Source organism: Peromyscus leucopus, chromosome 4 (genome assembly GCF_004664715.2).
Source record: "Peromyscus leucopus breed LL Stock chromosome 4, UCI_PerLeu_2.1, whole genome shotgun sequence".
Classification (NCBI taxonomy): domain Eukaryota; kingdom Metazoa; phylum Chordata; class Mammalia; order Rodentia; family Cricetidae; genus Peromyscus; species Peromyscus leucopus.
Window position 1 is genome coordinate 52,798,263 of NC_051066.1, and position 13,859 is coordinate 52,812,121.

At 43.5% G+C, this 13,859-nt stretch overlaps 1 protein-coding gene across 1 annotated transcript in view; it reads left to right on the forward strand.

Annotated features, from left to right (window-relative positions):
* The first annotated feature begins 3,549 nt into the window (after positions 1-3,549).
* The window catches only part of Agps (alkylglycerone phosphate synthase), a 105,148-nt gene continuing 94,838 nt past the window's right edge, over positions 3,550-13,859 (forward strand). Inside the window, exon 1 of the mRNA XM_028880606.1 lies at positions 3,550-3,884. Coding sequence (XP_028736439.1) covers positions 3,583-3,884 — 302 coding nt within the window. The 5' untranslated portion in view covers positions 3,550-3,582. The remainder of the gene's footprint in view (positions 3,885-13,859) is intronic.

Sequence of the window (13,859 nt, forward strand, 5' to 3'; positions counted from 1 at the left end):
CTTGACTACATAGCAAGTTTGAGGTCAGTCTGTGCTACATGCGAACCTGTTTCAACAAAACAAAACAAAACAAAACAACCAAACACAAAACCTCACCTAAACACACCCTATAAATCCTCAGTTATTTTTTTCCAGTTATATTAGTCATATTTTATGAGTTCATAACAGCAATTTAGTCATCAGTGATTGGACAAAACAGCGATAGAGCACTTCCACCATTGTGGAAGAACTGTGTTGTTTGTCCCAGGTGTTCAGACAGCTGGCAGGCTCACACCTTGAGGGCAGTGGAGCTGCTGATAGGCCCCAAAGAAACAGAAACCCTATCTGAGCAGAATTCTCCAGATGAGGGAAGTGGCCACATAACTGGGAGCAGACAGTAATTTTCTTATCAGTTCCTCTCTGCAGAAGCAGAGAGGGGCCTGCAGATTTGACTGGGAACTTTTAGAAACTTTTGGTTGGCTCAGGGTTCTTCTATCTTCCCATCGGGCTTCACAATTCTTCCCTGATTGGTTTCCTCTTTCAGCTCATTTGCATACCCAAATTCAGCCAAGTAGGGTCCAGTGGCCCCTATAAATTCATGCTAAAGCCCACAGAAGGCCTCAGGAGCCTACAGAGAAAGAAGAGAAAGGGAGAGTTCCAGAGCTGGCTCCCGCCTCCAGCTGAGCCTGGCCTCAGGGATGGAGGCCTGAATGAAGACTTTGGGATCCAGTTCCCAGTCAGTACATCCGGCAGAGAAGAAAGGTTACCTTTAAATCTCACTGGAGATGCTGGTCCCCTGTACCTGAGACTTCTGCCCTGGACAGGGAGCACTTTCCAGTCAGCACAACTAATGGCTGCAGGGAGGTGTGTGTGTGTGTGTGTGTGTGTGTGTGTGTGTGTGTGTGTGTGTGGTCTCATTCATCCTCAGTCTCTGAGACACTGAACTTCTACTTCAGTCGCAGACAGGAATTCACTCCAGCAGCAGCTGCTTCCAGTCTCTAAAAGCTGTAACACTCCCCAAGGTTGCCAGGAGAGGTGGTGAATTCCAGCACTGGATAGAGGCAGAGGCAGCTGGATTTGTGAACTGGAGGACATTCTCATCTCATAGTGAGCTGTAGGCCAGCCAGGGCTACATAGTAAGACCTCTATGTTAAAACAAACAAGCAAGCAAATAGACAGACAACAATCTAATAAAAACTCCAAACAACCACAAAACATTTCTCAGAGCTTTCATGGCTCCCAGAGAGCATCCTACTGCAAACAAGAGTTCAAACCTGTTTTATCTGTATTCTGTGGGAGTAATATTCAAGTTGTTTTATCTTGTTTAAAGTTTAATCACAAATTGGTTAAAAAAAAAAAAAGTACCTACTGTTTGTACTCTTTGACGGCTGTGAATACCATCCTTGAAGTGGAAAAGAGCCAGGATGAAGACAAGATGGTCTCCACTGACCACCTCAGTACCATTCTAGGAGGCAACCAAACACTAATTATTAGCTAGGCATCTTCATTTTTGTCTCTCGTCCCTCTCCCCAGATTCAAATTTTTGAGCCTTTTACAAATTGAGTGTAAGTCTTGGCTACAGCATGACTTCTGTCTTCATGGAGTTTTTGACCTTTCTGGAGGAAGAGAAACATGTAAATAAAAACTAAACGAAGGCAGCATATGGTGAATGAAAACCAGACACTCTTAGGGAAATAATGCACCCACAGGGGAAAGTACTGGTGAGATACCACCGGTATAAAGGCAAAAAGGCAGTAGTAACTGTGAGGTTGGTTGAACAGGATGGCAGTCACGCCACCGATGGAAAAGGAATGGCAGGAGGCAGATGAGATCAGTGTCTGTTTCATTCAAGGAAGCACAGGTGAATCAATAGGTCTTGCAAGAGCCAAGGGTAATCTACAGCAGAGGCTATAGGGTATGTCTAAACCAACGTTGTTGTTTTTCTCCGGGGGAATGTCACCAGTGACATTGGAGTTTGCTTGGTAAAGATAAAGGAATTAAAAAATTAGGAAACAGAAGCAATGCCCGGATGAGTGGAGGGGACAGAGTTAAGGAAGAACTCTGAGCTCATTAATTCTAGAACTCAGTCACCTCCACCTACTCTGGGGACTTTTATCAGGTTAATAGATATGAATGCGTCTTTCTTCAGATTGTGCAAGACAAAAAGGTCATCATGATTATGTGCATGCTACTGGAAGGTAAAATGAGGTTTTAATTTTTTTTTTTTTAAAGTAAGGCACTACTTCTCTAACAGACAATGAAGTGAAGGATCTCTTTCTTCTGTTATTAAATGTTCGGAATGTATATTTATTTTTTTGATCATCCACTGAATCCTAAACATGCCCAGCAGGAGCAGGTTTGCTGTGGTATGAGGGTGTACACCAAAACAGGGTCCATGAATTTAAAAGTCAGAAGAAGGGCGAAGGAAATTCAACAGAGACTTTAAGTGGTTCCACAAAATAGGTGTTACTAGGCCTTTATAGCTTGTAAATCATCTGAAAATCAAGTATGAAAAGATGCCAAGCTACCCAAATAGAATGTTTTTTATCAACCCCCTCCCTTCAGGGATCTATACAGAAGAGGAGGAAAGATAGTAAGAGCCAAAGATGATGGATGACTCCAAAGAAACTGTCTTCCTCATACAACAGGACGGATTCACATATGAACTCACAGAGACTGTGGCAGCACACACAGGACTTGCAGAGGTTCAAGCTAGATCGGGTCCTGAAGCTGAGAGGAAGAAGTGGACACTGGCTCCCACCCCTCACCAAGAAGCTATTTGAAATTGGTACCCACTTGCAAAGGAAAAATTAGTTTCATCCAGTGGGGTCTCACTGGGTATATTAACCACACCTCAGGTTAGGCCCCATCTCTAGGAGTAGTTGGCCAACACAAAACAAACTCAATGTTATTTTTTTGCAGATAACACCTTTCAATAATAAAAACCATTAGCTTGAGGGCTGTGTCAAAACACACCTCAGGGTGGGCAAGATGGCTCTGTGGGTTAAAGGCACTTGCCACCAAGCTTGACGCCCCAAGTTTGATGCCCAGGACTCATAGGGTGGAAGGAGACGACTGGAAATTGTCCTCTGGCCTCCAACGTGAGTGCTGACCGCAGTGCTAGGCACGTAGTAGGTGATGAGAGATGAGACGGATAGCGACACTGGCTCTATAGGTTAGAGGATCAGTTTTGCCCTAGCAGCCGAAGTAGTCTACCAGGAAAGGCAGGCCTGGCTCCATTGCCAGGTTGGCAGCACCACCCGGGTGACCCACTGTTCAAGCTCCTAGGCATCAGCCCCAGGAAATAATCCTTCAGGTGCTCGGGCTTCCCCCAGGACGCCACACCCACAGGTTTGTCCTCTGCGGGAGTGCTGTGTGGTTTGGCTCCCATCCTGCCCCTTGGGGCCAATCCCCGGTCCGCTGGAACTCACCTGCTCTGCAGGTGCGCCTTGCCGAGGCGTGGCGTGGCACGGCGGCGGGCGTGGCCGAGGCGGGGCGAGGGCGGGGCGAAGGCGCGGTGGGCGGGGACAGAGCCCGTGAAGCTCCCGGCGCAAGGCCCCTGCCGCCAGTCGCCGCAGTGGCTGCCGGGATGCGCCGCAGCGAATGGTCGCGCGGGGCGCCGCTCTGAGTGACCTTTCACCCGCGCCCAGCGGCCTCGGGCGGCGGCACAAGGCGGAAGCCATGGCGGAGGCGGCGGCGGCGGGCGAGGCGGGCGCGAGCGAGCGGGACCGGGATGCGGGCCGCGCGCGCCGGCGGCTGCGGGTTCTGTCGGGCCATTTGCTGGGCCGGCCCCAGGAGGCTCCGAGTACCAATGAGTGCAAAGCGCGGAGAGCCGCGTCGGCGGCCGGGGCGTCGCCCGCCGCTACTCCCGCCGCGCCGGAGTCGGGCACCATCCCCAAGAAGCGGTGAGTAGCGGGGCCAGGGAAGGAGCCGGCGGCGGCAGGCCACCCGCGGCCTGGGCTGGGGGAGAGGAGGGCACGGGAGTGGGCAAAGGAGTTGACACGGTGGGCGGAAGACACCCCGGTCCCTGCGTGGACATCAGCTGGCAGACCGAGAGTGGAGCGGACGCGGGACTCTGTCTGGAAGGGGCGGCATGGGTTGACTGATTTTGGTCCTTTAGAAGATAACGCATTCCATGACCTCGTATGGAGAAGGGTTTAAAGGGATCCTTATTCTTGGTTTTTGGTGGTAGAAATTCATTCTGTGTCTTTGAAGATCTTTTGATCGAGTAGCAGGGGCTTTCTTAATCTATGAAGAGGAGGTTTAAATTTGGACTGGATAGTCAAATTTCTGCTAGTTCTCAAAAGCCTGGGTGTGGGATGGAGTGGGGTGGAGACCAGTGATACTCTGGGAAAGGGTGCTGAGTGGTTTCTGTCAGGGAGGCTTACCACTTCCTGATGGGCATGGGTTCTGACTTTAGGGAGGACACTGGTGAATGAGTGAGTAAGGTGCAGTAGCCTGCAGACATTAGTAGAGTTTGATATTCTAGCTACTGATCTCTTCAAGAAACCAGAAGACAAGCGTCTGGATGAGGGATGTTCCTAAAATCTTAAGACCTTTGCAAGAAATCGCCGTCTCTGATGAAAGATGTGGCAAGGTGGTGTTTACTGAGATTTATCTGTCTGGAAGAACTTGGAGAATGAAAAAAAAATTTACTGTTTTTCTTGTGTACTTTCAAAGTACTAGAGATGGTGCTAAATCCATTACTTCTCCCTAAGCTATTAGGTAGATGCTGTACTCTTCCATTTTACAGATGAAGAAATAAAAAAAAAAAAAAAATTAAGAAGTCTGCTGCAGGTAGCAGGTGCCTGTGTGACAGGTTAGACATCAGAAACAAATCAAATCCATGGCTTCATTAATTCACCCCGTGTAAGTCCTTACGGCACAATACAAGCAATGCAGAGATTCTGAAATGCACTATTCACTGTAAGTCACTAAAGTAATATAGTATAAGAAATTTAGCTGATAATTGAAACATGGTCATTGGACCCAGTTTTGCATATGTATTTCTTAGGATAAAGACTTTCCTGAGCCAGTTTTTGTTTTTGTTTTTGGTTTGTGTGTATAAATCTTGAAGTTTGTGTTGAAAATAGCCTACCAAAGGGGACAGTGTTTATGGTAGACAAACGGAATGGTCTAGACAGGGAGAGACTAGGGAACTTCTGGAGTTAAATGTGGCAGAAAGGGTGAGAATGAGAAGGGATGAAGGTTCGAGAGGGGAACGTTGTCTCAGGGCATGTGGGGCTAAGCATTAGATTGGCTTTTCAGAAAGGGCACACTGGAATGGAATTGAAGATTTGTTTGGCAGTTTGAATCCCATTAAGCCTTTTTACTTGTAAATTGTCAGTCTCTCTCAGAGCTTCTGTCTCTTCATTTTAAGAAGATGTACAGCTGGAGGTGGTGGTGAACACCTTTAGTCCCAGCATTTGGGAGGCAGAGCTGGTGGATCTCTGTGAGTTCAAGATCAGCCTGGTCGACATAGTAAGTTTCAGGCCAGCCAGGGCTACAAAGAGAGACCCTGACTCAGAAAGCAAAACCAAAGGGGCTGAAGAGATGGCTCAGCAGTTAGGAGCACTGGCTGCTCTTCCAGAGGGTCTGGGTTCAATTCCCAGCACCCACATGGCAGTTCACAACTGTCTGTAACTCTAGTTCCAGGGGATCTGACATCTTCACACAGCCATATATGTGCAGGTAAAACACAAATGCATATAAAATAATAAAAAAATAAATCATTAAGAAATGTTAAAAAAACCAAAGAACTAACCCCTGCCTTGCATTTTTGCTTTGGGAACAGAAAAATGCGTCTAAAAGATGAAATTCTTAGTGTACTGCCTATTACACAAGCTCTCAACAAATAGCTGTAGCTGTCCTTGTGTCTGAAAACAGTGGTTATGAATCTCGTATATTAATCAGTAATGCTGGGACTCTGAGCTGAGGCAAACCATTTACACAATATGAGGAAGCACATTTTCCAGAACTTGCTTACTAGGTGGTAGGAGGGTAAAATCGAGGGTCACATGTTCTCCTGGTTTCACTGATGTTTATATTAGTTCTTATGGGGTTTAAGGTTCTTCATTTTTCACCAGTGGCTTCATACACATAGATATTTTCTCATTTGCATGCATCTGTGTGATAAAACATTTATATATACGCGTACACTATTATAGGCAGGGCAAGTTTTGTTAGGCATTTAGAGAAGAAATCACAGTGCTCTGAGATACTGGATAAAATGTCTTAAGGCTGAGGGTAACTGCTCTGGATGGCATAGTCCTTGTATGACTGTCAAAGACTGAAGTTGTCGGTAGCCTAGGTGCAACTGCAGCCCATTTATGGCATAGGATGTAGCTGTCAGGGAGCTCAGGGTCAGTTGGCTCGTGGTAACAGCTATACTTGCAGAACTACTCTGAAGTTTAATTGAAATGCTTGTATTTGACTCAGTGCATAGCACATTACCTGTATTAAGGGAAACATAAAACCATGTATTTGACGAAACATCAGAAGCTTTCTCAGAGCGTGATCATTCTACTTGACTATTGCTCAATGAGAAACCCAGGTTGACTTTCCACTTCCTGCTGCTTAGCTGGGTCTCCACATCTGTGGCAATGAGAACCTAGCCTAAAGGGAAAGCAAATTTTGGAGCCAGGAGGAACCAAGGTATATATCCAGCAAGGTGTGCTGCATTATTTTGAAATCTTCAGTGATTTGCATATTACTCCTCTTTCCTTACTCTGGGTGGTGGTATTGTTTGTCATTGTTTTATCTGTAGCTGCTTATCATAAGTTTGGAGTAGTGACTTCTTAATACACCATGCTTTTATTCCTCTTGCAGAAGAGTAATGTATGTGCTAATTCAGTGACTTGCAGATAAATTACTTTATGATAAGGGCTGTGCTAGGTTGGTGATAAAGCCCTGGTCTTTAAGAACTCACAATCTAGGGAGAGAGATAAGTTCCAGTAATTTAATTAGCTCTAGTGTAGACAAAGGTATAAACTTAGCACAAAGGAAAGAAAGAGGCATATTCTCTGGGGTTAGAAGCTTCCTGAAGAAAGTTTGAAAAACATTGTTGATACTTTGGTGGGTTATCGGATGATGAAGAAAGTTTGTTATGGCAAAGCAGGGGGCCATGGAAGTCCGTGTTGTCTTTGGGGGACAGTTGAGTGTTGGTACAGATGGGAGTAAAGTGAAAAAAGAGAGGCGACGGCAGGCCCTGCAGGCTCTGGCTTGTAGATAATCAGTCCATTCATTCATGAAAGTAGCGTACAGCAGCACACAAAGCTCTGCCCTTATGGAACTTAGATTCTAGCTGGAGTAGAGGCAGTGGACAAGTAATAATAGCCTGTAAGGTGGTGATAGACATATTATGATAGACATAATACAGCTGAGGTGAATGGAGGAGCCTGCAAGATAATAATAAGCTGAGCAGTGACTGATTGGATTGGGTTTGGTCACTAGTTGCTAGCACTGAGAATGAATTGCAGTGAGGACATAGCATTTTTTTTTTAATTTTATAATTTAATTTAATTTTACATATCAGCCACGGATTCCCTTGTTCTCCCCCCCTCCCCCCCCCTCCCGCCTTCCTGCCAGCCCATCCCGTATTCCCATCTCCTCCAGGGCAAAGACTCCCCTGAGGATTGAGTTCAACCTGGTAGATTCAGTCCAGGCAGGTCCAGTCCCTCCTCCCAGGCTGAGCAATGTGTCCCTGTATAAGCCCCAGGTTCCAAACTGCCAGTTCATGCACTGAGTACAGGACCCGGTCCCACTACCTGGATGCCTCCCAAACAGATCAAGCTCATCAACTGTCTCACTTATCCAGAGGGCCTGATCCAGTTGGGGGCTCCTCAGCTATTGGTTCATAGTTCATGTGTTTCCATTCGTTTGGCTATTTGTCCCTGTGCTTTATCCAACCTTGGTCTCAACAATTCTCACTCATACAAACCCTCCTCTTTCTAGCCAATTGGACTCCTGGAGTTCCACCTGGGGCCTGGCAGTGGATCTCTGCATCCGGTTCCCTCAGTCATTGGATGGGGTTTCTAGCACAACAATTAGGGTGTTTGGCCATCCTATCACCAGAGTAGGTCAGTTTGGGCTGTCTCTCGACCATTTTCAGTAGTCTATTGTGGGGGTATCTTTGTGGATTTCTGTAGGCCTCTCTAGCACTTTGTTTCTTCCTTTTCTCATGTGGTCTTCATTTACCATGGTCTCCTATTCCTTGTTCTCCCTTTCTGTTCTTGATCCAGCTGGCATCTCCCGGTCCCCTAAGCTCTCTTTCCCTTGACCCTTGCCCTTCATTACCCCCACTCACGTCCATGTTGTTCATGTAGATCTCATCCATTTCTCTGTCATTGGGCGATCCCTGTGTCTTTCTTGGGGTCCTGTTTTCTAGGTAGCCTCCCTGGAGTTGTGAGTAGCAGTCTAGTCATCTTTGTTTTACATCTAGTATCCTCCTATGAGTGAGTACATACCATGTTTGTCTTTCTGAGTCTGGGTTACCTCACTCAGGATGATTTTTTTCTAGATCCATCCATTTGCCTGCAAACCTCATGATGTCATTGTTTTTCTCTGCTGAGTAGTATTCCATTGTGTATATGTACCACATTTTATTTATCCATTCTTCAGTTGAAGGGCATCTAGGTTGTTGCCAGGTTCTGGCTATTACAAACAATGCTGATATGAACATAGCTGAGGACATAGCATCTTGAAAGCAAGGCAAGGGCTTCATTCTTGAGCTACAGTCCCAACCTACATGTATCATTTTTAAAAAAATATATTATTTAAGAGCAAGGGAGGCAGCTCAGTTGGTAAAATGTTTGTCCCACAAGCATGAGAACATGCTTTTGAGCCACAGCATCCGAGTAAAAAAAAGTCAGATGTTGTGATGTGTGTATAATTCCATTTTGAGGGAGATGGAAACAGGTGGCTTCCAGTAGCCTGCTGGCCAGACAGCATATTTGAGTTCTAGGACAATGAGAAATCCTGTCTCAGGAGAAGAAGAGGTGAACAGTTCTGAAGACCAACCTTGGAGGTATTATTTAGCATATGTCACAACTTGGTTCATGTTCTTGAGAAGCTGGGTTAATTTCTTGCAAATGATTTTTAGGAAGGCAGCCTGCAGCTTCATTTTTGCAGCAAAATTACTTGGACAGGCGACTTATGACAACATTATTTGGAAAAAGTGAAGCTTATTTTGTTAGTTATACCACGTGAAATAGCATGATATGAGTTCTAAACTAGGAATTCTAGTGATGATGGAAATAGGAATTTTCATTTGAGTAAGTTAACTTCCAAGGCACCATTCTAAAGTACATGTACATTACCTCATTTTATATGTTGGTTACAGGTGAGAAAGTAGAAGCTCAGTTAATTTTGTTTGACTAATGATAGGCAGTTGTGAAATGAACGAAATGGTATTTCAGCTCTGGCCTCATCTCAACCCATATTTTTTCCCCTGTACTCTTTCCTTGTTGCTACACCATGGTACTTATTCCCTGGGGTAAAGTTGTCAGGTTGCTCTCCTTAGTGTGCTGAGCTTCAAGCTGTTTATGATAATAACTGAATACTGTTTTCTGTACCTAAGGTGTTAGTTTATGTTGTACTTAGTGATAAATTAGAAATATCCCATCAAAATGAAGTTCAAAATTTAGGAAAATATAAAGTCTGGTTTAAAAAGATAGGCTGACTGTTTGCAAGTTAATGAGTGAATTTTGTTGTTCCCCATGTTGGAGGAGACAGTATTGTAAATAAAAGAGAACAAGGAGAAATATGGGAGAACTAAGATTAGAGGAAAAGAGAAGGGGTTGTGGAGGACTTTCTGCATGATTTAGACTGTTATGAGTAAGAAACCTTGATGTCTTAATCTCTGGTTTGTGCATTGACATAAACCAAACCTTCTCCAATGTTCCTCATGTCCAGAGCTTACTGTGGAGCCATCTACCCCAAGTTCACTTAGTAAGAATATCTGGGAGGAAATTCAGTGATCTACTTTTAGGCTACAGAGAAATAGAACGCAGTTGTAGTGGCACGAGATACCTTATATGTCTTTAAAAGTAGGTATTATTCTTTTATTTCTCATCATTGAAAGATTTCTACTGCTCAGGAGATTAGTATGTTAATTTCCACCCTAAACTAAATCAGAGGATCTTGAGTGGAATCAACCCTTTGGCAGCACAGTAATTGCTCTCCCTCTTCTCTTTTATTTTTTGTAGTTTCATTTAATACTGCATCATGTCTTTCCCAATGTCTGAGTTCAGAATCAGCTGAGTGGTGGCACAGCAAGACACAAACAAATATAAATGTTGGTTGGAGAAGTGGCTCAATAGTTAAGAGCACTTGCTGTTCTCACAGAGGACCTGAGTTTGGTCCCTAGAACCTTCATGGTGGTTCACAACTATCTGTAACTATCATAACTCCAGTTCAAGAGGATTTGAAACCCTTTTCTGGCTTCTGAGGGGACCCAGCATGCGTGTAGTATACATAATAAATGCAGGCAAAACACATACACATAAAACAAAAATTTTAAAAAGAAAAGTGGAATGTCAACTGCTATAGATAGAACATGGCTTTAGATCTGGGTTACCTCATATTTACCTTGAATTAGATAGATCATGTAATAGGTAGTGTTGGACTGTTGGCTTCCTCTGGTGGTGGTGGGGAGGGAGATAGCTCCAGAGAGTTAACATGAGAGAGTATTTTAAAGAGAAAAAAGATTAACACAGGTGCTTGGTACTTTCTCTAAGAATTCATTGAGTATTCCATTCATCTTTGTCTTGAGAAAGAATGAGACTTGGAGATAGATCTCCATACTCGTGCTGAAGTCTTCTAGTGTTAGAAACTGGAACTGTGGAATGGTAGTTTGTATCGCTACCTGTGAGGAACCAGCCCCAAGGCAGCCCAGGGCTCAAAAGGAATCCACGGTGTTGGCATAGCTAAGACTTTTCTATCTGAGGGCTTAGGGAAGGAGACATTTACGCACTCTCTTGATGGTTCCTTTCTTTATTCTCCTTTCATGTTATTTTCCTTTGTTGCTCCATTCTCTCATATCTTTTTACAGCTTATATACCCTAAACAAACTCTTTCAGGTAATACAGAAGTCACAAAGGGGTTACATTCCATTTCTCAAGTGAATGATTATAGGTAAAGACATGTTTCTTATCTCCCTAACATGATTAAAAACAGTCATCCAGACAACTCACATGCAATATATCTAAGTAATTTGTCAAGAGAAAGCAAGGAACATATTTCCTCAGCCAACCTTTTTGTTGGCAGGCTGCAAATTGTGGTTATAAAGAAAGAATTATTTTATTATTTATCTTGTGGTATTATTGTAAGGAATTTTAAAGGAATCACAAACCTAAACTGTAGCCGAATTTCTAAGCGTTCTTAGTAAATAAAATACATGGAGCCAAATATAGGGGTGAAAGCCTTAGAGATGAAGAAAATAGTGAGAGCCACCAACTGACTTACCTCGCCAGCTCTGCAGCTTCCAAAATGTCACGACTTCCTGTCTACCCAAGCTTTTATTGCCTTGCTGTTCTGCCCTCTCATTGACTCTTAGCCCAGCTACCTCACTTCTTTTTCACTGCGTGTCTGTACAGACCTCCAGGTCTGTGTGGTTGGTACTGGGATTAAAGGCGTGTGTCACCACACTTGGCTCTGTTCCCTAGTATGGCCTTGAACACACAGAGATCCTGCCTGCCAAGTGATCAGATTAAGGGCATGTGCTACCACTGCCTGGCTTTTGTGTTTACTGCTTGCTATTTCCTGTGATCTCCAGGTAAACTTTATTTATTAACATACAAATAAAATATCACCACATTAAACTGCTGAAGAGCCCAAGAAAATAAGAAACTTGTGTATTTGTAACCTATACTTTTGAGTGTATTAGGCGCTTCGACCTTTTGACCTTCATTCTCCCCAGGCAGGGGAAAGGCAATTTAAACTAACTCATGACTATGTAAAAATTTTGAACTAACACTGCAATCAGAAGTTGTAAATTCTGGGTTCACTTTGAATCCCAAAGATGCCCAGAGAGTGCCAAGTCTTGGGGCAAGGAGATACCTTGGAATGTGTTAGATCTCTAGTTCAGACTCAGGTTGACATTTCTGAGATACTGTATATCTTTTAGCTATAGCTCAGTCGGCACTTCCCAAGATATTATGGCACCATGACACTTTAAATCTCAAAATGTACTTTTTGCCCTGTGTATAACTCCTGACTATCAAAGAAAACATGTAGCCCTTGTTTTGGGGCTACAGAGTCAAATTATTTTCTGTAGCCCTGACTAGTCAGAATTGATTTTCACAAATTAAAGTCAGGAATGGGTGCAAAGAAATAATCTTTTGCCAGGCTAGCACTAATCAGTCTGTTTTGTTTTTATGACCCTAGCTAATGGATCAGATAGCTTAGCTATGTGTCCTTGTGGACTTTAGATTATTTTTCTGGCAATAGTTTATCTTAAAAACTATTAGCAAGGCATCTGGTCTAACCTGAAGTTATTTTTAAGCTTTATTTCAGCTAGTGATGCACACTCAGACCTGTGACTGCATTTCTCAGCACTAAGATTAAAGGAATTTGAGTCAGTCTGGCTCATTAACTTGAGCTGTAATCTGAAGCAACTCCTTAGGGGGAACTCAAAGGCCCTGACTGTGTAGCATTTCCTTGTATTCATTTTTATTCATCAAAATTCTGTATAGACTATCATTATTATTATTATTATGAATTAAACAGTACATCTTAGGGAAGAATCATCTTGATAATCCACAGATAAAATGCCCAGTAGATTGTGATGTTTTCATGAGATAAACACACTACACTACAGGCAGTGAGGTTTCCTCACTTCCACTCACACCATGTCAGATGCCAGAGAAAGACTGTAGCAGCAAACATGTAAAGGTACAACAGAAGCAAAAGATATTCTGGGGCCTGTAGTCTCGTAGCCTTGCTTAAGAGTTTGACCCATCAGAGAGTTTTCCTCTTGGTGGGCTGACACCTTGAACTTCAGTTGCTACCTGTTCCTCCTATTGACATGACTGTAATTGGAAGTTTCTGTTCTGTCAACAACTACCAAATACCCACAGCCACTTTGCAAATTACCACACAGAAGCTTATATTAATTATAACTGTTTGGCCATTAGCTCAGGCTTATTACTGACTAGCTCTTACACTTAAATTAACCCACAATTTTTAACTATGTTTAGCCATGTGGCTTGGTACCTTTTCTCAGTTTGACATTCTCATCTTGCTTCCTCATTGTCTGGCTGGCAACTCCTGACTTCACCCTTCCTCTTCCCAGCATTCTTAGTTTGCTTGCCCTGCCTATATCTCCTGCCTGGCTACTGGCCAAACAGTGTTTTATTAAGCCAATTCAAGTGACAAATCTTTACAATGTACAAGGGCATTATCCCACAGCACATGGCCACCAGAAAGTATGGCCGAACTGTTTTTGAAGAAATGAGAGGAACAGGCTGAAACTGCACAGAACCCGAACATTCTTCATTTTTCATTGCCATGTGCTACCACCATTGCTACTGAAATATGTCACACAGAATTTTGACAGGATAGCTTATGACTTCAGAGAATCTGACCGAGTCAGTTCTCTTAAGCCCGTTTCTCTTTCCTTGATACCACTCTGTACTCTGGCTATGTATCATATACATTCCATACCTGATTCATCCTTTCTTTACTCTTTGATGTGTTTTTCTCCAAATGTAATACATATTGTTTGGTGGTGCACAGATAAAGTGGGAATGGTATATGGAACAAAAACTTATTTAAAGTGTTTTAAATATACACATGTATGTGTATGTGTTCATGTATGTTTATGTTTGTGTATGCACATACAGAGGCAGCATGACATTGATATTTGGTGTCTTTCTTGATTG